The sequence below is a fragment of the Pleurodeles waltl genome, chromosome 7, assembly GCF_031143425.1.
Source record: "Pleurodeles waltl isolate 20211129_DDA chromosome 7, aPleWal1.hap1.20221129, whole genome shotgun sequence".
NCBI lineage: Eukaryota > Metazoa > Chordata > Amphibia > Caudata > Salamandridae > Pleurodeles > Pleurodeles waltl.
In genome coordinates, this window is record NC_090446.1 from 465,183,672 (window position 1) to 465,207,880 (window position 24,209).

The following is a 24,209-nucleotide window of genomic DNA, read 5'->3' on the forward strand; positions in this document are numbered from 1 at the left end:
CTTATTACAAGAAATTGAGTTACAAAGTGAACCATTTTGTAAGGATCAATTATGTCAGTTTTGTTAAAGGATTTTCCCAAATAGCTTTACTGCTAAGGCAATTGCTTAAAAAAGAATCAAAAATGTAAATGTCATTAGAAACATCAGCAGGCATTTCAATCCCTAAAAAAATACATTATTTATGCAGCTCCTTTGTTTCCATTTGATCACAAGTTACATTGCATTTTATATGTTGATTGCCAGGGCTGATGGATTAGGAGCTATATAAAGGAGTAATTATGGTGAGAAAATAGTGGCTTATGCTTCAAGGCCATTATCGGTGGCAGAGTCAAAATATTCTACTATTGAGAGAGAGGCCCTAGCCTTTGCATGGGCAGTTGAACATTTTGAGATGTATTTATGGAGGTTGTCATTCACCATAAAAAAATATCATAAATCTTTACTTGCATTACTTAATAGTAGTGGTACTAGGAGAGCTCCGGCCATTCTGGTAAGAATCCTATTTAAAATGTGCAAATACAATTTTCAGGCATATTTTATTCCTGGGCAATGCAATGTTATAGCAGACTGTATATCTAGACTGCTGGTAGGTGATGTTAATGTCAAAAAGCATACATTGGAGAAGTGTGTGGTTGCTTCTCTATGTAACATTTTAGTATTGTGTGAGAATGAATTTCCTGCTGGTAAATAGATGGACAATTGTAAATACGGCCCCTTCACATGCAGCAGTTTGCATGGAAGGGGCATGCAATGCCTGTTGCTCTGGGCATGCCACAGCAGCACCCACTGTATTTTTACGCTGGCCCAAATTTACCAGTTTTTGTAAACAAGAGGCAGCGCTAAAATCTAATGCCACCCCTGTGGCGGCATTAGCATGGCGCAATGAGGAGAATTTTAATTTCTCCTCATTTTTTGCTCTTTCTATGTGTGCTGCCGACTTCCTATTCCATATGTGGCTCTCCAAACTGACCCATTAGCTGTGAGTAATCCCTTGCAAATCATAATTGAATAAATATGCCACAAACAAAGCATTAAGAATTTCTCATCTGTACCTGTGAGATCATCATCTGTCCTTGCAAGTGGAAGGATTATGGCAAAGGATTCCCTAGGAAAGCTTTACAGGGGACCCAGCTGTGGACATGGTGTGGAGTAAAGCAAATATTTAGCTGACCGGAGACTTACTTGATCTTTAGAGCAACATTGGTGAATTTTAGAAGTAAACGTTTCAGTTTATTATGTGTGTAAGACTATTTCTGTCAAACTCTTCTCATGTAAAGCTCACACCATGTAAATCCCACGTCATGTACATCTCACACCTGCAGTGCACTGGTGAAGGGGAGCTATCCCACTAGGATTAAAACTTGTTGTTTTCACACACACTTGCAGTAGGTGAATTGCCCTATTGATCTATCACACCTACTCGAGAAACCTGCGATGTACAAGTTACTAACAAATGTCAGAAGTAGGTGCTGCATGACGTCAGTGATCTCTATTACTGCGATTACATTCTGTGACATTGAGAATACACACTTTACTCTGCTGGAGGTGCATATATTCATTATTTTCTCCCTGGATTAGAACATTGTACCTACAGGTTGATTAAGTCTCTACTGTAGAATCTTTAACCCACACATCTAGCTCATAAATTCTGGAACTAATGACTTGGAAATTAGACACAGAACTCTGCAATAAGTACTTTATTTGATGTTATACTTCAGTGTTATAGTTCAGTTTCATTTCATCCTGCATAATATCCGAGGTTAGTTTTGTTAGTTGTTGTTTTGTTACTGTTCTTTTCCCTTTGTCTCATTCTCTGCCTTCTCTGTGTCTCTTTTAAACCTTTGGTTATTGTCTGTTCGCAGTCTCTACTTTCATCGCCCTTGCCTTTTTTAGGTATGACTTAACAACAACACAGCTGTCACCATTCCTATCGGGTAAATAGAAAAACAGTGTTACTGTGAAAAGCATATGTTAAATCACTAATTATGGAGGAAAGGTTATTTGCTTCCAGTGGTAAAGAGTGCTTGCATTGTACTTTTGACTTTGTGGGAATACTTTTGTAGACAAAAAACGGCAGGATTTACTTGGTTATTGGAACAAGCCATTTATTAAGGCTATAGTCCTGATCTGTTTATTATGAATAGTTATGTCAAAAACAGCAGGCCTGACTATTGTTAACAGCTTATGTTAGAGTAAATAGGCTATTATGGGAAGATTGTCATTAAACTGTTTAAAGTTTGTAAGTAGTTACAATCTGAGATTATTATAGCAAACAAGGGTTTTGGTGTTCGTTGCCTCTTCTAATAAGCCCTCAGTGAAGCTAATTTTCACATAAAAGGACCTATTCACAAAGGTAAACTTGCTCTTGGTAAATCTACACCTTTAAGTTTACTTACACTTTCAAACAACATTACTACTTTAGGCTACTCAACATTTACGATTGTAGAGTCCCTTAAAAGTGTAGACATACACGTCCCGATTCCCTGAATTCAGGGGTGGGGCCTAATATACGAGTGTTAAGACACTACTTGTAGCTTTTTACAGGCGGAGATCTCCTCCACTGGGGGAGCTCTCTCTATGGTAAGTATGAGGAAAGTTTTAGAAAGTTAATGACGTTTTAAAAAAATGCACAAGGTATTTTTGTGTTAAATATTATTGCTAATTTATTTTATATGTTTAATGTAAAAGTCGAATATCTTAAAAAGTTATAGCAGTAATAATTTGGTTTTATATTCCACTGCTGGGATCTGGGAGCAGGCTGTTAAGAATGTGTTACGACGGGCCCCGTTTGATAGAGAACTGAGGATTTGGGACTTAGCACCCTTCAGGGACATAGACACCCTAATGTCAGTGGAGGGTTGGAGGCTTGGAGGATGTGATTTGACAGGAGATTTATACCCCAATGGTGAGTTTATCTCTTTCATGGATGCCTGGGACACGTTCAGCCTGGGTCCCGGTCAATTCTTGCAATATGCCAAATTGGAGAGTGTGGCTTGTGAGATCTGGTGTTGTTTTCCGGTGGCCTTTCAGGCATCAGCGGTTTTGAGCGGACTGATTAATTCTGGCAAGGGGACTCATTTGATCACTTGATTCTATGAAGCCCTTCGGGAGGATCAGCCGGGCGCGATAAGTCTGGCGCGTAGGGATTGGGAGCGTGAACTGGGAGACCACATAGAGGACACTCACTGGACAATGGCGTTGTCATTGGTGCGCAGGGTGTCATTTAACAATAGGTTTATATTGTTACACTTTAATTTTGAACATAGGACACCTAGTAGTCTCAATAAGATTGATCCTGGACGAGGGGCCAGGTTTCCCAGATGTGGCGCTTTCAATGCCTCCTTCCTACATTTAGCTTGGTCCTGCAGGATGGTGCACATTTTTTGGCAGGAGGTCGTGGAAATAGTAGAGGAGGTTACAGGAGTGTGACTGGTGGCAACACCATTGACATGCCTTCTAGGTGTAGTGCGAAGACCTTGGGTAGAGTATCCCATATAAGCTCACACAGCTGGCTCTGGTACTGGCCAAGCACCGGGTGGCTTTTGACTGGATGAGTGCCCCAACCCTTCTATCCCTTGCTGGATTTGAGATATAATGGAATGGGGTGCAGCTGAGGAACAATATATGCGGATAACACGCAGTGACGCTCAACTGTAGTTGGCGAGGTCTCTGTTATTTACAATATGTGTAATGACTGGTTCCATGTGGATCCTGGATAGGGGGTGTACAAGAGGGAAAATCCATGCCGCAGTGGGTGCTGTCGACCCTTGCCTTGGATATTATGTTAACGTTGTCCTCCAGAAATGTCACACAAATATACTGTAATATCTCACATTGAAATGCATTGTATTGTATTTTTGTTGGTCTGGTTTTCAAATTCAATAAACACAGAGTTGTATAAAAAAACGTCGTTTTATATTAAAAATGTAATTATTTTAGATGTATTGAACTTAAAGCAAATTATTTAAATGAGGTTTAATACAAAATTCACACCTGAAGTAAATAAAATATACTTTTTTATTATGTATTTGTTAAAAGTCATGTAGACAATGAATTAACAGCAATTTAATTATGTTTAATAAATATTGTTACATTATTTTGTTATATTTAGAAAGCTTAATTATGTTTTATTTCTAAATTGTTTATCATTAAATAGAATTTAATTACAGGTTTAGTCAGCTTAAGTAGTTCAATTTATTTTTTATGAAGTTTGATTTTATGTGCCTACCTCCATTTATTTCCATGAAAGGATGTTTCAGTACTTGTAATTGGCAATGGGAGGTGCTTGGATTACTCTAGTACTGAGCTGGAATACATTTATGACTGGTTTGGCTCGTTTTTGACTTAGTAACTATATAAGGATATTTAGGGCCTCATCTACAAGGTTTTGGCGCAGGGCAGCGTTGCAAGGATTCTTGCTGTGCTGCTCTGCATCAAAAGAAAAGGGCAGGAATGCACCATATCTATGAGAAATGGCAATTCCTGTCCTTTCACCCTGCGCTGGTGCACAGTTGGCTGCCTTGCACCAACGCAGGCACCCTTGCATCATGGTGCAAAGGTGTCTGCGTTTTAGGAATTATTGTTTTTGTGCAGGAAGGAACATCTCCCTGCACAAAAACAATCACTGGAGGAGATTTCCTCTTACTATTTGTGCTGCAGAATGCAGCACACATGAAAAGAGGAATCAACTAGGTGAAATAGGATATTTCTCCTCGTGACACTTACCCTATGCCTCCCCTGGAGAGGTGTAGGCCTTTGACACACTCCCAGGTTTACAAAATCTTGTAAATCTGGGAATGCATCAACATCCATGGGTGTTGCGTGGGAACATGCACTGCAACACTCAGGGAACATCTCTTTGTCTCAAAGTAAGGCAACGCAGCCAATCACGCTGTGGTGCCTTACTTCTTATCCACAAGGCCATGAACAGCCACACAAAGTGGCTTTGCGAGGCCTTGTAGATATCAGCCTGCAACCTGCGCTGCGGATTCATCACAAAAAGTGACACACCAGCGGCACAAGTCGCTTATAAATAAGCTCCCCAAGTGAAGAGGAAAGGCTTTAATGTTTTGTTGGTGGATGCATGTCTCTCTTTAAACCCTTCCCTATCCTCATCCTCATTCCTCTCTTTACCCCTCCCATTTAGTAGTAAGTATTCCCCATTTGAAACTGATCCCCTTTTCCCCTCCCACATTCACTACATAAACTTTTAGTTAGGTATGCAGCAACATCTGTAGTTGGGTCAGAGATCTCTGCACATAAAAGATAGGAGAGGCGGAGAACTCTGCATGTAGGTATGTGAATAGCATTTTATAGCACATTAATACTACTACTGAACATCTACTACATATACTACAAAATGCAGTTTGTGAATAGGACACACAGGCTCCTTTCTTTTTATGCCACTTTAGGAAAGGGTGTACATATTTTTGTAAACTGTAATTTTGTGCATATTTCTTATTTTATGACTACTGAGTGAGGATCTTATTCTTGACCCAAATGTTGAGTGCAAGTTTTGACTTGAAAACATGTTGGTCACTTCCACTGAAAACAGTGTTATGCACTTTTTACTTTCACGGAAAGTCTGCGCTCAGTACTTCAGGTCAGAGTTTGTGATGGTGACAAGACACTGATCAAGGCTATAGGCCTTACCTATTATGAAAAAGTACGACAAAGGGAGGAGGCCTGACTTATTTTTTACGAAAAGCATGTGTTAAAGCCCAGAGGCTTTTAAGAGTGAACCTTCACTATGCAGTTTTAAAGCTTACAGTTTTTTTGTTACAAGGAATCACACATACGACCATAGTAGGCATGAGCTTTGGTATGAGATTTCCACCTGGGGAATCCTTGTTAAGTTGTTTTAGGAGAGGTTGTACATTCTTTTGTCAATTGTAATTTTGTACATTCCTGTAATTTTATAACTACTGAGAGAGGGGCCTTGGCTCCTTCAAAATGCTGATACCCTTCACTACAGATTGTAATTGGGCAGACGTTCGGTGGGTCCACTGAAGTGGAAAGATTTGTGCTCAATATAGCAGGTCTGAGTTGGTTATGGTGGCAGCGCATTGATCAAAGCCATAGGCTTCTTCGGCTTGTTCTAGAAAGTTACTGGCAAAGGCAGTAGACCTCAGTTATTGAGGAAAGCATATGAAAAAGCCTAGAGGATTTTCTGGGTGGATTATCATACTGTGTTGAAGCTTGTGGAGAGGTAGTTTGTTAGATGCACTCTCAGAGATTATCATAGTAGGTAATGGTTTGGTGTTGGTTACCCCCGGTGATAAACCCTCAGGAAATATGATTTTCTTAAAGAGTTCTTCTTATGCGATTTTAGGAAGACTTATATATTGTTTTGCCAAATATAATTTTAGTATATATTTGTAGTTTTATGACTGTTTACAGATCACTACCTTGTGTGAAAAGCTTATGCAGAATACAGCTGGCCTGAGTTTGTTATGGTGATAAGCCATTAGGAAAGGCTAAAGGCTTGATTGGTCTATTAGAAGGTGCTATGTTGGAGGCTATAGGCATAAGCCCTTTATTATTAAAATCCACTATACACATGGTAGGCCTGACTTATTTATAGTGAAAATAATGTGATAAAGCCAATATGCCTTTAAATACAATGTGTTAAACCCTGTAGAAGTTTTGCATTAGAAGGATTCTCACAGATTACTGTTTTAGGCAATGATTTTTGTGTTGGTTTCTCCCTCAGATAACCCATGCTGATCTTGGGTTTTTACCTCAATAATTATTGTTTACCCAGTTAAGAGGGGTCGAATATTGTTTTTACAACTGTAAGTTTGAGTATATTTATAATTATCTGACTGTATATCTTAGGGTTGGCTTGTTGTATGGAAAATGTATACAGAATTCATGTTTTCATTGCTGCAAGATGTGCAACACATTATTTCTAAACATAACAACTAAGTTGGAACTTTGTACTATGCACAATACGATTGCAGGACAATTGCCTGCTGCTATGTTTAATTTCATTTTTGCATTGCAAGTGTATGCCTGCCAAGTTTACAACGTGGCATGTTTTCTTTCTTCTACTTTTATTCTTTTAGTTTTTCTGCTGTATGATTGTTGATTTTGTGTATCTGTTTTATTTCACATTAGCAGTTAGGTGACTGCCACTTTAAGTCTCTGGTTGGATGAATGGATCTATAAGTGTCAGGATGAGTGGCTGAGAACATGTATGATGACTTAATGAGAGCCTACATTCTTCAGTATCTGACGAGGCACTTACAGTTATATGTCAGACCTATTGGCATTGCTAGTGTTTGTTAATTTTACTGACTTCTCTCTTTTTTTTTTTTTTCTTTTACTTCATTTTCTGCTCCACTTTCCCAACCCCCCTGCCCCCTTTAGACAAGAATCTATACCACATTTCATCTTTAAATTGTTGTGTGTTCTGCAGCCATCTCTTCTTTGTAGTCACAACTGTTTTCCTGAATGTTTTTTTTAAATTACTTTAAATGCACCTTTCTGTTTGCTTCATCTAGAGTCTAGATGAAGCAAACAGAAAAGTGCATTTAGTGAAAGAGGACAGAGCAAAAAAACAGATTCAGAAAGGAGAGAAGGTCTAGATTCTAGACCTTCTCTCCTTTCTGAATCTGTTTTTTTGCTCTGTCCTCTTTCACTAGTCACTGTTATTTTGTCCCTGGTCATCTTTCCCCTCAGCTACACTTTGTCATGCCTTCTGGTAAACTGGTAAAGCAACAAGTGCAGGAGAAGTATCCTATTTTGAGCAACCAAACGTCTTTGTACAGTGGCTGATGCCACTATCCCTCTTGCCTGCTCCACAAGGAGCATGGCCATTCCAACTCGGTTGAAAGTCCCTGGCTCTCTTCCCTTGCTGGACCCCTGATGCTCTGGGACAGCAAAATCTATGCAGTTAAAGCATGGACAGCTGGGACCTAAACTGTGGCAGGAAAGAATTTAGCACACCAGCTGCAGGGAGTGTTTTTTAGCTGGATACAAAGCAACTAGCCGCACCCAGCTTAGAGAGAAAATCCACTGGGATCGCTGTGTTCCAATCAAATGTTGAACATAAGGATGGTGTCAGTTTTTGGGATATACTGGATTATGGGTAGGTCAAAGGTGAGAACTTGTCTCAGGAAAAGTATACACAGCACGAGCCCATAAATGCCTGTATATTGACGTGGTTACATGTGTCACGACTCTTTGTCAATAGATGCAACTTTGTTCACAGTGAAGAACAGGAAAAGACCTAAACCAGAATGGATCTCAGCAGCTTCTGGGGCAAGAGAGGAAGGAACAAAGAAGCTGAGGGGTACTAGTGACTGACCTAAATACCTTCAAAATAAATGTTGTGTAGCCTTTTTTGTTAAAGCTTCATACACGTTATTTTAGCAAGCTAGGCCTGCCGCTCCGCACTTTAACCTAGACATATTTTATTGAGCTTTGTTTTTATCATTTTAACGATAGCCACATTTGCGGCCTTGTTTTATTTTCTCTATCTAGCTGTTCTTTGCCTAGACCAGCACTGCGTTCTTAAAAAAGATATTTCTCTCACTCTGTGCTTTTCTCAAAGCTGAAGTAAAGATAGGTTGCCGGCAAAAGTGGTCCGCTTTTGTCTCTAGTGTTCACAGAAACATACACGCTCTTACGTGGGAATCCTTTCTTGAAAAATCAGCTGTTTTATTATAAAAACACTACTTTGACCTATGTACGTTAGAGGGAGATTCCAGCTAGATGACCACTACTGTAAGCTGATTGCTGAGTGCTTCGCTGCAGCTGCTTATGTAGACTACAGAGCTCTTTCCGGTATGAGGGGTGATGTCTTCCCAAGGGAACCTGAAGGGCAGAATTATAGCTTAACATGCTGTGCTCTAACATAGCGTAGGTAGGGGCTATTTTTAACGATTCTAGTGACAATATGGTAGCGTTATTTTTATGCTTTCCTCTCCTTGCCACAATTTTAATCCTGTCATGCTTCATCGTCCTAGTTATTGCATCCATGTTTTATTATCTAAGATCTAATAAAACCTTATTGAATTATACTCTGCCTCTGATTGTCCTTGCATACGTGACACTAATGTAACTGAGAGAAACGGATGAGATCTAAATGACCACGATTTCCCTGAGGAGTAAATTGTGTCATGCGCTCAGCTGCCCAATCATCCCTACTCTTGGGTGGAGATGAGGCACTGCTAGTTAGCCGTAGCAAAACCCGGATAAGGCTGACAGGTGTCACCTGTAGTGGGTTCAGACTCAGTCCCCCACAGTGCAAGTGATTCTTCTACCCAAATCCAGTAGTCTCATTAAGATAATGAGAGCCTACCCAAAAGAAACAGGTCACAAACCTTCACCTAGAATGTCCCTCGATGTTGCATTTAATCCAAACCCTTAGATGTCTCCTTTATTCCTCTCACTATGGTGGCAGTGGTACAAAAGAACCCAACTTTATGTAGTGAGTGTGCTGATTCTAAAGGAGATTTTTGTGTTGCTGGTCTTTTTTTCCAAACGTTTTATTAGCATTTTAAAATTGAACAGAGAATGACAATGATCTTCAATTCAACAACGTATAATCGATTGACTAGTAAACATATAGCGTAAAGACATCATCTGTAGTGGGGGAAACTCATAAGCACACATAATATTCCAAGAATACTCAAACCTATAGACATACCTCTAAAGGACTTAAAACATGAGGTGATGGGATTTTAGCTAGGGAGTTGAGGTACAAAATTAGAATATGACAGGCTGCTTGTGGTAGGAGTAATGTTGTAGTGAAAGATGTTTGTACCATGATTCTTGGACCTTTAAAATGAATGAGGATGAAGTTTTCACTCAGCAACATTGAAGGGATTAGCAAAATACCTTCATATGATATGTGTAAGTTGGGATGGGAGTAGTGTAAGATGGGGGCATTTCAATTCTGTCCTAATTGTTTCAACTAGAAGGTCTTAGCAGAATCGACAGACATTTCTCACTCAGATCTCTCTGATAGAAAATTAATAAACACTCTAGTTATAGGGATTGATGTTTCATGAGCCTCAATGGCCCCATAAAATAATTACTCATGTGAAATAGCTGGGGTTTTGTTTATTACCCCCTTTTCTTCTGCCCACTGTAGTATTGTTCTTGCGTACCACCCCATTTTCCATTTCTCCCATTCTTGACTGGTCTATCAAACCTTCACATTGTCTACTATAGTTTCACTTTCATGCTGGAATTTTTTCCCCCACATAAACACAAACTTTCTTTTTACATGAGTCATAAATTACTCCTCATAACACAAGCACTCCTGGTGCTCTCATCTCATCTCAATCAGCCTTCTCTCACAATACCTGGACCAGTTTCACTATGTTTCTATAAAAGGACCTGCCACATAGCATTTACCATTTTTTAAAGTCTAATGGGCCCTTTTATTTATTTCTATGAAAGACAATGCTGTCTCTAACAACCACCTCTTCTAAAAATCCATCTTCAATTTCATTCTTCATTTTATTCAATCATTCTTTCCTACCATGCCTACCAGCTTTCATTATATTTGCATCTTGACTCAACCTTATTTTATGCTTACTCCTTTCTTTTTGTCATACATCTCCTTCCCTTTAGCTGTCTCTGACCATCTACAACTGGTGCATTCTGTCACCATTTCTTAGTCTTCATCTGACCAGATGGATGACCAGCTACAAACAACACCATGGCTCTTTTAGAGATCAGCAGATCATCCTAATCACCTACCCTTATATTTTTCTATTCTGATTAATGCCTTGTTTTCTACTGCATCTCAATAACTTTCACTATTGTACTTCAACGATCCCAGATTGTTTGGATAATTTTTATCTTTTGCAACCATTCACATCTTTTCGACAAACCTTGCAACCAAAGTTGACTTTTGCCCAGTCTGGCCTCTCGTTCTATGCAACACAAACCTTGACGATTGTAGAAAAAGTTGCACTCCAGCTCCAATTACAATCACTTCTTGACTATTCTTTTGAATATAAAGAATCTAATAAATCATGATTATCATTCTGCCACCCCATCTATTGTCTCTTTATGATCTTCAAACATTTACTGTCCTTCAGACTTTGCTAACCAGTGGTCCATAATATATGGCCTTTTCTGTTCAGTGTTTTCACCTTTACCACATCCTGTTAATTTCAAACCTGTCTCTCTACATTTTCCCAATTTCCAAATCTCAGTTCTCTTTATTTGAAAAGGGGTTACTCTACCACTGCAGCATTTGGTCCACTACTCTCAAGACTATCCACTTCTTATACCTTTCTTAACAATCTCTTTGAGCTCTTCTTGTCTGCTCCAATAATATTTCAACCTCACCTCTTATATCAGTTTCACATAAACAAGTCTGACATTTATACCTCTTCTAAGCCTTCCCTTTGACCTTACATTTTACCATATTTAAATGTATTCCTTCTCTCAGCTCCTGAATATTACCACACCCTGTGCATCTCATCTGGCTCCTGTGTCTGGTCTACAGATGCACCTATTGCATTTTGTCTCTGACCATTTTGCACTTACTGATACCCAGCCCCTTGTCATTATCTCTGTTACGTTTCTCAAATCCTACTCATCTAAGCCTACACTCTTCACCCATTCTTTCAATTGAGAAACTAAATAGCTCACTTTCATCTTTCAAGGCAAATTCTACACTATGTGGGAAATCAGTCCTGCACCTTTGAAACAACATGTATTACATGGCTCAAACAAATGGAAGGGAAGTGAGAGATAGAGATGGAGAGAAGCATCAAAATTATCAGTGTTCCCATGCTTGATGTCATTCTACAGGAGTTAGACTATATTACAGTGGTTCTCTCAATATGCTTAGCTTTTAAATTGTGAAATTTCTCATGACCAACAATTTGCTTCTGCAGACTAGATGCTGAAATGGATGTTGAATTTGACAACTGATTAGTAAAATGTCTAGCCAAAGGGAGCAGTGGTAGATTATATGATAGGCTACAAGGTGGAAGGATGCGGGTCTACAGGATGGACTACATCAACAGTAGGCCAGTTGTGGCATCAAGGTGGAAAAATTGTCAGTAAATATTCTAGGTTTTCTCAGGAGGAATCACCCATTGAATAATAGCGTATGATGAAAATTCAAAAACATCTAGCATGGAAAACATTTTTAAATGCTGAACATAGGCAGGATTATGGTTTGGAATCTCAGAGCTCTGTCCTGAAGCGCAACGAGCTGCCAGCCATTTTTTTCTTATAGTCTTCATCAAACCTCTCACTCTGGGCTACAGTGAAGTGATTCTTCCAGTCTCCAACAATGCCTGTGCAGAGGAAGATAATTTACCCTTTTTAGACAATGGTAACTTCTCAAGAAACAACATGATATATTTATCCGAGTTCATTGAGGAGGTATGTTCAAGGAAAGGTCAAACAAAGTTGGGGATCAACTTTTCATGGATTCCATTACAAATTACTAAATACACCAGTGTGACCATGGGAATAGGTCATTGTCTACTGCATTTACTGGTGTTACCAACTAGCAGGTGGTGAGGCCAGGCCCCCACTTACCTGTGACCAGTTGTCCGGCTAGTTCAAGGCTATTTCGGACCCGGGTTGCAGCCTCAAGTCTCATTCCTTCAGCTCCCTCTCACTCTCCCTCTCACTCTCTCTCTCTTTCTCTCTCTGTTTCTCTCTTTCGTTCTCTCTCTCTTACTCTCCCTCTCACCTTCATATCTTTCTCTCTCTCCCATCTCCTGGTCAGCCTTTCTCTTTTGAACTTTTGCTCTTTCACCCTTCTCTCAGCCCTTTGAAGCTCTTTCCAGCTCAGGCAGTTTTTCTCTTTTACTTAAGCTCTATCCTCTTTCATCCAGTTTTTGCTCTTTTGCTTTAGCTCTTTTCAGACCGTTTTTCTCTTCCACTGAAGCTCTTTCTGCTTTCACCCTTTTTTGCTCTTTTCCTTTAGCTCTTTTAAGCCCGTTTTGCATTTTACTTGCTTAAGCTATTTCTGCTTTCACCTCGTTTTGGTCTTTTTCATTTCATTTCATCAGTTTTCCTCCTTTGTGTGCTCTCTTCTGCCTTGCCCACCCCCCATGCCCTTCAGCACCCTTTTCCCAACCTTCCACCTACCCTGCTACTTACTTGCTTCCGATCTCCTATGTCTTATACCAACCCTGCCACATTGCCCTGCCCAGCACCCCATGCCTCCCCCCTAGGACCTACTTAATGGCAGCAGCTGTGTACCTGTACAGCTGGCATGGTGCTTGCGCACCAAAGGCATGCTCATCTGTGCCCTTCCGCACCCGGACTGCACCTAGTACCACAATCCCTGGTCCAACTGCACCCCAGCAATTCACCGCAGAGATCTTCCATTCACTTGAACTGGGATACCTCACCCCCCCCCCCCCCTTTGCTACTGCATCATGACAAACACTACAGTAGGAGCTTTCACCTGCACCTACTGCTGCTTCACCTGCAGGAGCTTACCCACACCCCTCGTGCAATCATCTAGAACAACACTCCCACGCAGCACCACTCGTAACAGAAAATCAGCACCCCAAGACTCAGCGTATACATGCTGCTCAAAACATGCTCGCTCAGCAAAATGCAAGCAAAATCTGGGACCGGCTGTGCAATGACTTACCGGACCTCCACATCCTAATGGAAACCTGGCTTAACTCAACATCAACAGCCAACATTGCCAAGGTAGTGCCAGCATGCTACAAAATTGCACACCTGGACCACCTTCAGAACCAGGAAGAGGGATCATGATCACCTACAAAGACACCCATCAAGTGTTCAGTGAACATAGAGAAGCCAACTCCATTGATGAAATAGCTGCACTTCAAGCTGCAAACCTCCAAACTATTCCTTCTAAGCGGAATCTTTATTTCCCATTCACCAGGACCATGAGCTACCTTCACCAACCTCCTCATGAACTTTATTGCCCTTCACACAATCAACTCCAAAGCGACTTCCTACTCCTCGGGCCTCAACTTCCACCTGGAAGACAGAGTCAACCCCTGCTCTGCTGCACACCCTAGAAAGTCTAAACAACATTGGACTAACTCATCTCATCACAGAAGCCACACACATTGCTGGAGACAAGATGGACCCCATCTTCACCGCCTCCGACCGCATTATGTTCATCTCAACCTCACCTCTCACATGGACTGATCACACAATAGTGCACTTCCAGATCAACACACCACAAACCAATGCACCAACATCCTGCGCACAGCCCAACCCAACCTTTCAGAAAACATCAATGAGGGCATCAACAAATTTAACAACCAAATCAAGAACTGCACAGACTTCCTCACACCCATCAAACTCAACAAAATGAGAAGAACCAACAAGCAAGCCATCTGGTACACAGAGGATCTTTTGGGACACCACGAGATAATGTGAACAGCTGGACAGAAAGTGGAGAGCCAGCCCTGAAGCCACCCACAAGGACTGCCTTTAAATCTGCACTCAGACATTACCACCAGCAACAAGAGACACCAAGAAAAGAGCAGTAGCGGAACCAATTGAGGAGCACTCCAACAGCAGCAAAGAAATCCCCTTGATCGTCAAAGATTTCACCACACCTACGGCCTTCTTAAATAACATTACCCGCTCTCAAGAACCATGTAATGACCTATCCAACTTCTTCCACAGCAAAATCATGAACATCTGCAGCAACTTTGCACAACAACCAGACCCCAGCAACTTATCGCAAACCTTCCCATCACTAATCAAGACAACCACCTGACTGAATGCAAGACGCTCATTAGTGAAAAAACTGCCACAATCATGAAGACCGTCCACTCTAGGGCCCCAACAGACCTATGCCCCCATCACATCTATAACTGCGGTGGATTAGCAATGAGCTCAGCCCTCACCCACATCCAGAACCCGTCCATTATCTCTGCCAGCTTTCCAGGAGCCTGGAAACATGTGGCGTCAACGTCACCCTCAAGAAACAATAAACTAACCAACTACCATGCTATATCCCTGATTCCCGAGCCAGAAAAAGTGAACCATAAGGCCATCAACTAACAACTCACAAGCCACCTCATACTCCGTCATCTACTGGACATCACACAATCAGGCATCCGAAAAAACCATAGTACAGAAGCATTTATCACAGCCACTGATAACATCAGGGCCAGCCTACACTAAGGAGAAACAGCTGTCCTCATCCTGCTCACCCACAGTCTCCACAACACACTCATCAGAAGACTCCAATAGTTTGGCATCCAAAGACCAAAACTCAAATGGATCTGCTTCTTCTGCATGGGAAGAAACCAAGGAGTCAGAGTGCCACCTTTTGCAATGGAGGCCAAGAACCTAATATGCGGAGTCTCAAGGGATCATCTCTCAGCCCTATCCTGTTCAAAATATACATGACCCCACTCGCCAACATCATCAGATCTCAAAGCTTCAACATCATCTCCTACACCCAACTCATCATCTGCCTGACAGAGAATTTACCCACCACCAGCACAATCTTCACAAATCGCCTGGCCTCGGCAGCAGAATTGGTGAGAACTAACTGTTTGAAACTGAATTCCAACAAAATAGTAATACATAGCTCCCCCTTGTGGCCGACAAAACTAGAACCACACCAGAAATCTGAGGATCACCTTGGACGACAAGCTTAACATGAAGCCAATGCACCGAGATTGCCTGCTTCCACATCCTGCGAATGCTCCAAACAATCTTCACATGGCTTCCTCAGAACACCAGACAACCGTCAAAAAGCACTAATCACAAGCAGACTGGACTAGAGCAATGCCCTGTATACCAGAATTCCAAGGAGCTCCTGAGAAGACTGTAGATCATTCACAAAACCATTGCAAGAGTCATACTCAACCTTCCCTGCTGCACACTCATCTTGAGTCACCTCAGGGAGCTTTACTAGCTCCCCATTCAGAAAAGCAGCCAGTTCAAACTCCTCATGCTCTCCTACAAAGCCCTAAACAGCACTGGACCTGTATACCTCAGACAATTTCATTATCCATCCACACACTCACGCTCAACCTTACTCACACTTGCACACACACACCCTGTTTTCACAAAAGCAGAGCAGGAGGTTGCAAGTTCTACATCACACCCAAACATGGAATGACCTCCCACAACTCATCACAGCCACATCTTCACTACTGGAATTATACAGGAAGCTGAAGACCTCGCTCTTCAAATAATGTGTGGACCATATGCCTTCACAGATGCCCAAGTGACTGGATACCCTCATGGCTGATTATAGCATATTACAAAACAACATAACGTATCATGTCACTGTGTAGACAAAATGAAAAGAGTGCCAAGGGGCCGGTTCTTCTCAATGTAGGCCAACACAGAGCTGGAATACATCTCTTGTGGGTTTAATTTGTTTTAATCAAATGATCGGAATTCAGCTGCCAACTCTGGTCCCTGTCCTTATGTGCACATGTAACTTATCTATAGTTTCCTTGGTAAAGAATGTACTTGTACTGCAACATTGCAAGGCTGGTAGTTAAACCTCTGTCACTATGAATGTGTAGAAGCAGTTATTTGTTCTTATGTTTGACATTAATAAAACATACAATTTCTTATGTGCAATAAATTAAGTATTTAATAGCCAATGAAAAAACTTGCAAATATGTGTTGTTTTGTAAATTAACATGACGCTTGTTACTGTGCAAGTAACTTTTTTTGCTGCCCATTTATGTAAAATGATGCTATGAATTTGCGTGTTTTCTTTGTGTAGAAAATTATAAAAAGGTGCTTTTTGGGGAAGAGACATATTACCACATTCTTCTTAGATATCCCATTTTTTCCCTGCTAGACTTTTCTGCTTCTTGCTTTCAGAGAGTTAGATGCTTGTGGGTTTTCTGTATTTAGGAATATTCACTATTATTGATTTACTTATTTATCAGATGTGCTTATTAATTTCTTCAAGGCACACTGTGTTATTGCATATTTTATGATTTTCATTTAATTACTAATTCCCCTGATTACCTCATTTTTGTTTTCTGTAAAATTAAATACTATTATTTTGAATAGATCTATAGATACTCATTACTTGAAATTCTTTGTCGTGCAGGTTTTCCTAATGGCCCTGACTGAGCAGGTCCTTTCCTACCCATCAACCCTTCGTAATTAATTAGGGGCGGGGCATCGACAAGATGATGCAAAATTACTTTTTTACAAGATACTATCTAAAAAGAATTTCATGGTCACAAGAAGGTCTTTGTCATGTATCCCGATTCAAACCAATACAAACAGGCCAAAATGCCATGCCTTTGGGCAGAGATTTATTAAGAAGACAAGTGTCATGTGGGACTCACTTGCATGTAGAAACCTCCTTTATAATTTGAAAGAATCCCAAAGCTATTTCAATTTCTTTTCTAGAACAAAGTTACTTTACACAAGAGGCATAGGAGACATTGGAGGTCATTATGAGTTTGGCAGATGAAAAACTCAATCTGGCAAAATCCTGACAGGGTCGCCGCTGCCTAAGCGGTCACCTACCTGCCGGCCTCACTAAGAGTTTTCCGCTAGGTCAGCGGGCGGAAACATAGGTTTCCACCCGTTGGCCAGGCGGAAACAGGCTACAGCATTGTCACTGACTTGTAATTGAACCTGCAGCAATGCTGTGGCGAGCAGAGTTCATCAGCACCCTTGCAATGTTCACTGTCTGCACAGCAGACAGTGAATACTGCGATGGTGCGGGGCAGAGGGGGCCCCTGCACTGCTCATGCCAAGTGCATGGGCAGTGCAGGGTCCCCCTTGTGGCCCCCTGCACCTGTTTTCTGCCAGCCTTTTCATGGACGGTGTTATCACCATCAAAAGGCTGGTGGAAAACAAGGTTGTAATCCCCAAGGCAGCACTGCTTGTAGTCATGCCCCGGCGGATTTGGATCTCTGCCACCGCCAAACCGCCAGGATTCAAGATCCAGGTGGAGCTGGCAGACCGCCAGGGGTTGTAATTTGGTGGTCAGACCACCACATTGGTGACGGTCCGGACTGACACCACGAGTGTGGTGGTCTGAAGACCGTCACACTCGGAATGACCCCCCCCATTATGCGTCCACTTGGTTTGCATTAAATCAAATCTTATTTAGCAAAACAAGAAGAGAGAAATCATAGTGCAGGTGGCACAGTCCTCAAGTAGTGGTTCTATTTACACCACATATGAACAAAGACTGTGCAATTTCCAATGGTTATCTACATTGCTCACAAGAGTTCATAACAAGGTTACATGGATTGGTATGACATACCTTAGAGTTAATTATACAAGCCAACCAAAAGGGAGGATTTTTCAGATCCATTGCCAATTGTAAAGTATTTTTATTTCATCTCTCGCATTCTCGCATATTTCATCTCTCCTTATGACCGATTAGCCAGCTACTGCTCATTAGCGCTAGGCTTCATATATACGAAGTTACAAGGTGCTCACATTCTTCAGTTGTCTCTATTCTTTGCTGTTTGTGTTTGTCAATATATTTGTGATAATCCTAATTTAGCTGTATGTTTTGAACTAAATTTACATATAACAAAACAATTTAGTATACCAATATGTATGTTTCTGTATGTGTGACAAGCTTGGGGGTTGGCGGGGGGCTGAGGAGAACTTACCAAACCCAGTCTATCTTTTGCAGGACTTATTTTCCAACACTAAGGGGGCCCTTCTTCCCCAGAGGTGTGAGGGAAGGTTCATGGTACACCGGTCCATTTCCTCAGCTTTGCTCGAAAGATAGGTATACCTTCACAGCCTGGGGACTAAGAGGGATTTTCCGGTGTGATTCAAATCTTTGGCATTCAATAATGGAAAAGGAAACACTAATGTAAAATATTGCTTGATGCTTGAGCATGTACTAATGAGGAAGCAGGGAAAGGTCATACGCTCTGTTCTGAATGACTGTGGTTGATCGGATACACGTACCTTTTCTCATGAAAGGGGACACCTTCTGATCCAGTACGTTGGTTGGGACAGTCTTATAGTTGGTCATCAAGTTATCCTTCATTTTACAAAACATAGTGTGGTGATAGATTCTTTCTACAATCTCTTCCCCCAGTTCCTTCTCTATGAACTGCATGATCTTCCGGATTTCACGTTTTGGGTCCTGCAAAGAAGAGAAATGAGTTCAGACATAAGATTGATGAGCTTCACCCGAGGATGCACTAGTAGATTCAAGGAGGATTCTATACTATGTTGTTATTCCCTTCCATCTCTCACCTCCTTCAGATCCTCATAGAACAGGTACAGTATTTGGTGGTCCTTTGTCTTCTCCCACCAGCCTTTGACATGGTCGTACCAGGAGCCATAGCTAACTGACATAAAAACATTAATGAGAGGCAACATACATTACGTCACTGAAAACCCTCCAATCCAAAACTTATACAACTCTTCACGTGGCAGACTGTGATGTCAATTCTCGACCAACATTAGGCTGATCTGTCCAATTTTTATCCACACATACCAAATACAGTACAAGTGCCCTCCAATCTTGTAATGCTTTCCTCTTATTTAGTTTCTAAGCACTAACATAACACACCAGAAATGCACTTGTGAGGTCAAAGAAGACTTTTATTGTTGTTAATTCTTCCCCAACCCCAATTTTTATGTATGACGAATTAGTAGCTTTCAAGTCCGCGTTAATCAAACAAAATATATCAGTTTGCAATATACACAGCAGGTTATATTTATAAGATATTGAATGCAAAGCAAAACAAATACTTCACCGTGTGGGAACTATCTACAGCTTCATCTTTCTAAGGTCTGCAAGCTGATGACCCCTGTCAGCCGCGAGAAAGAGATTCATCTACCCACACGGGATTGCTGGCAGCTGGTGCCAAGCTCCAGCACGAGGTCCGGCAGATTCAAATCTACCGGACCTCGTGCTGGAGCTTGGCGCCAGCTGCCAGCAATCCCGTGTGGGTAGATGAATCTCTTTCTCGCGGCTGACAGGGGTCATCAGCTTGCAGACCTTAGAAAGATGAAGCTGTAGATAGTTCCCACACGGTGAAGTATTTGTTTTGCTTTGCATTCAATATCTTATAAATATAACCTGCTGTGTATATTGCAAACTGATATATTTTGTTTGATTAACGCGTACTTGAAAGCTACTAATTCGTCATACATAAAAATTGGGGTTGGGGAAGAATTAACAACAATAAAAGTCTTCTTTGACCTCAGAAGTGCATTTCTGTTGTATTATGTTAGTGCTTAGAAACTAGATAAGAGGAAAGCACTACAATTGGTACCAGGAGTGGGGTCGGTCATTAAGAGGTGATTAAGAGGGTGTTGACGAGTTGGTAGATTTCTAAGTGCACACTTTAAAAGTGTAATTGTTTTTTTTTGTTGTTTGGAGAATTACAGAAATTGTTTTTTTGGGAGAATCACAGTAGCACGGCAGACCATGTCTGGGAATGCATGTATTGGTAAACTGCCTGATGGTGCTACGAAAAACTGTGAATTGTTTTCTGTTTGGGGAATTACAGAAGAAAATGTATGTGTAGCTAAAATGCCTGATGGTGTTTTGAGAAATAATTCCTGTTGTACATATGTAGAAAACGTGTCTTTTGGAAGTAATGATGACAGAAAGGTTTGGATACCTTTATCTGCTTACAGAGAAATGCAGGAGAAATGTAGGAAGTTGGAACATGAAAATAGGAATTTACGTGAGCAAATTAGCCCGACTGAAAGTTATAAAAGGGCTGTTTTTGAAGAATCTTTCTTGTCCCATTCCAGTAATGAGGGGGTTAAGACAGCTCCGAGCTGCACTGAGTTTTCGTGTGAGCCAGGGTTTTTGGCAGACAAAATGCATTCCTTAACTGATAACATGGACGAGAGAGACCAGAATGTGATTTACGAGTTACCGTTGCAAAATGCACAAGTAAAACGAAGGATTTTAGAGCAAGACACCCCGAGTTTCATTAGCTTGTTTGATTTTTGGAAAAAGAATAGCCCTCATTTGAGTGAAATCCTAACACTTTTGTATATGGTCACTGTGAAAAATAATATGCAGCTGCGCGCTTGTGATTTGGCAAATGAAATAATGCAGACTTTTGGTTTTTGCGCAGTGCAAGAGGAAAATACTTATGTACATGTAATTCAAGAACAAGGGAAGAAAATAGTGCCCCTAGCTAGAATCATACAATGGATCTGGTACTTGCAAGACAGGGCTAGAGTACCACAGGTAAAAGAGTTATCAATGAAGTTGTGTGCACCATTTGAATTCGTGTCTACTGAAGATAAAAAGCATGTTTGTTTTACTAATGATTCATTGACTGAAATGTTGCTTTCTGGCACAGTAGAAGGAACAGCGTTGTATAATGTGTGTCAGATTTTAAAGCAAGAGCTACGTGAGATGTGTCATTTTTACGCTGATTTTTGGTTTATTGCTAATGTTTTAGCACCTAACTGGTTCAATTACCTTGCAGATGTTAATGAGAAAAATTCTGAGAGAGAAGTGTTCACCCAGAATTCTGCCTTAGTGGGGATGGCTAAGTGGGTGCCCCAGAAATGTGAACAGCTGAGAGAAAAAGCCACTTACAGGTGGGCAGAGATGAGAGAGATGCACATTCCCCTAGTTTTGATAAAAACTGTGCAGCACGCACAAAAGCAATCTGTCATGCAATCAGTCACAGAGCAGTTGGGGAGAGGGACGTTACCAGGACAGGAATGGCAAATTGATCAGGTTTTAGGGAGAGTGATTGCTGCAGATTACCAAGGAAAAATCGAAATTATGCTGATACCTAGAAAAGAATCTGATTCATTCATACAAATTGGAGACAGAATGGCCCAAATTGGCAAAAGTGCAGTGAATGGAGGTTTGTTAAAGAAGGAGTCTGCCCCAGCCCTTCTGACAGTGCAAGAAAAGGGAAGCTGTGGCGCAGCAGATAAAAACCTCAGTACTGATGTGTGGGCTGAAGCCCCAAGTGATCCTCCAGAACCTGCAGAAAATATAACAAAGGGCCTCAAAAACGTCCTGCTGATTATAAAACAGGGAAAGAAAGAGGAAGGGTGCAGTTTAAATGAAAAATGTTATTTGCAAGAAAAGTCATACTTGTTTCTTTTGCAGATCCTACCACGTTTCGCCACTGTCCCTGAGTGTGCTGTGTGGTCCCCCTTCCGGTGTGTGCGTGTGGGGTCGGGGAAGGGACCGAATCCCCAACCTGAACCTGGCTGAGTAAAGTGCCAGCACCATGGATCCATTTTGCGCAAACTGCGCCTTCAGTTCAAGTTCAACTTGTTTGATTGCATTCTTCCACTGGAACTAAGCTGTGTTTTTTTTTTTCCCTCTCGTATGGAACTCTGACTTTTGCTTATCTTCCAGCGAACCTTTTAGATGGACCGTGCACCTTTACATGAGTAGAACTCATGCCACATCAAATTGCTAACACTGTTGAATTAGAGACTCATTCAGAGAAAAAAATTGCTCAGTCTTTTCTATGTAGATGTATCTGATGTGAAAGGTTATGAGATCAATGTGTTAATTCACTTCTATTGCTTTACAGGGATTGCTTTGATCATTCAAATGTGACTTGCTGATAATGTTTTTTCTGTGCTGATGTTTTTTGTTTTTGTTTGAAACAAGAGATATGTGAAACAAAAATTCATTGGTCAAAGGGCGGAATGTACTGCCATTTGATAAATTTTGTTTTGACCAATGACTTTGTGTTTCACCACTGCGCATATTAGTTGCTCAATGTTCACCAGTAGCACATGGTATGTTTTGTTCAGTTTAGCCGCCTATGGGCTTTGACATTGCATTAGTCATTACATTCTGTATTCTGCCTATTGGCTTTGACATGGCATTAGCCATTACTTTCTGTATTCAGTTTAGCCGCCTATGGGCTTTGACATTGCATTAGCCATTACATTCTGTATTCTGCCTATTGGCTTTGACATGCTGTATCCAGTCTAGCCGCCTATTGGCTTTGACATTGCATTCCTATTGGCTTTGACATGATGTATTCAGTTTAGCTGCCTATTGACTTTGACATGCTATTAGATATTCTGCCTATTGGCTTTGACATGATATCATATATTACATTTTGTATTCAGCTCAGCTGCCTATTGGCTTTGACATGATATTATATATTGCATTTTATATTCAGCTCAGCTGCCTATTGGCTTTGACATGATATTATACATTGCATTTTATATTCAGCTTAGCTGCCTATGGGCTTTGACATGATATTAGACATTGCATTTTGTATTCAGCTCAGCTGCCTATTGGCTTTGACATGATATTATACATTGCATTTTGTATTCAGCTCAGCTGCCTATTGGCTTTGACATGACACTAGACATTGCATTTGATATTTAGGTTAGCTGCCTATTGCCTTTAACATGACATTGCATTTGATATTTAGGTTAGCTGCCCATTGCCTTTAACGTGGAGTTAGACATTGCAGTTGAGAATCCAAGCTGTATTTTTCCAAGCTGTGTTTTTGCACCAGAGAACCAAGATGTTTTTCTCACAGTAGACTAGACATGATAAGAGAGAGTACATGGGTGTTTTTCTCTTCGCTTGAGCTTGGGAACAGGAGTAGTCTTGGAGACCTGGCCAGTCTCCAAAAGGCTTGCTCAGTTTCCCAGGTCTGAGAGGAGGGGGCACACCTTTGTAACGAATGTAACAGGCTGCAGAGGGTCAGATTCGAATCTGCCGGACCTCGTGCTGGAGCTTGGCGCCAGCTGCCAGCAATCCCGTGTGGGTAGATGAATCTCTTTCTCGCGGCTGACAGGGGTCATCAGCTTGCAGACCTTAGAAAGATGAAGCTGTAGATAGTTCCCACACGGTGAAGTATTTGTTTTGCTTTGCATTCAATATCTTATAAATATAACCTGCTGTGTATATTGCAAACTGATATATTTTGTTTGATTAACGCGGACTTGAAAGTTACTAATTCGTCATTCATAAATATTGTGGTTGGGGAAGAATTAACAACAATAAAAGTCTTCTTTGACCTCAGAAGTGCATTTCTGTTGTGTTATGTTAGTGCTTAGAAACTAGATAAGAGGAAAGCACTACAAATCTCTGGTATAATATGAGGCAAAATGCATCCTTCACATTGTCTCAAAAACATTTTGTTGTTCAATATCTACGTGTATTATATTAAACGTGAATATAATTAGTATGTATACTGTATGAAATTTACCCACCTTTGTAGATGTTTGCAAACTGTCAATGAGTTTAGGGCAAGCGGGAAGACCCAAAATTTTAACTGTGACGAGCAGAGGGAATGTGTTTGTGTGTGTGTGTGTAATAATGGAGCATC

The 24,209-nt window shown here is 41.0% G+C and overlaps 1 protein-coding gene across 1 annotated transcript in view; it reads right to left on the bottom strand.

Moving 5' to 3' along the window:
• Positions 1 to 9,396: 9,396 nt before the first annotated feature.
• The window catches only part of LOC138304197 (sulfotransferase 1 family member D1-like), a 381,202-nt gene continuing 366,389 nt past the window's right edge, over positions 9,397 to 24,209 (bottom strand). The window contains exons 5-7 of the mRNA XM_069244052.1: positions 19,159 to 19,253; positions 18,865 to 19,045; positions 9,397 to 12,275 (exon numbers count right to left, since the gene is read on the bottom strand). Of these exons, the coding sequence (XP_069100153.1) occupies positions 12,163 to 12,275; positions 18,865 to 19,045; positions 19,159 to 19,253 (389 nt within the window). The 3' untranslated portion in view covers positions 9,397 to 12,162. The remainder of the gene's footprint in view (positions 12,276 to 18,864; positions 19,046 to 19,158; positions 19,254 to 24,209) is intronic.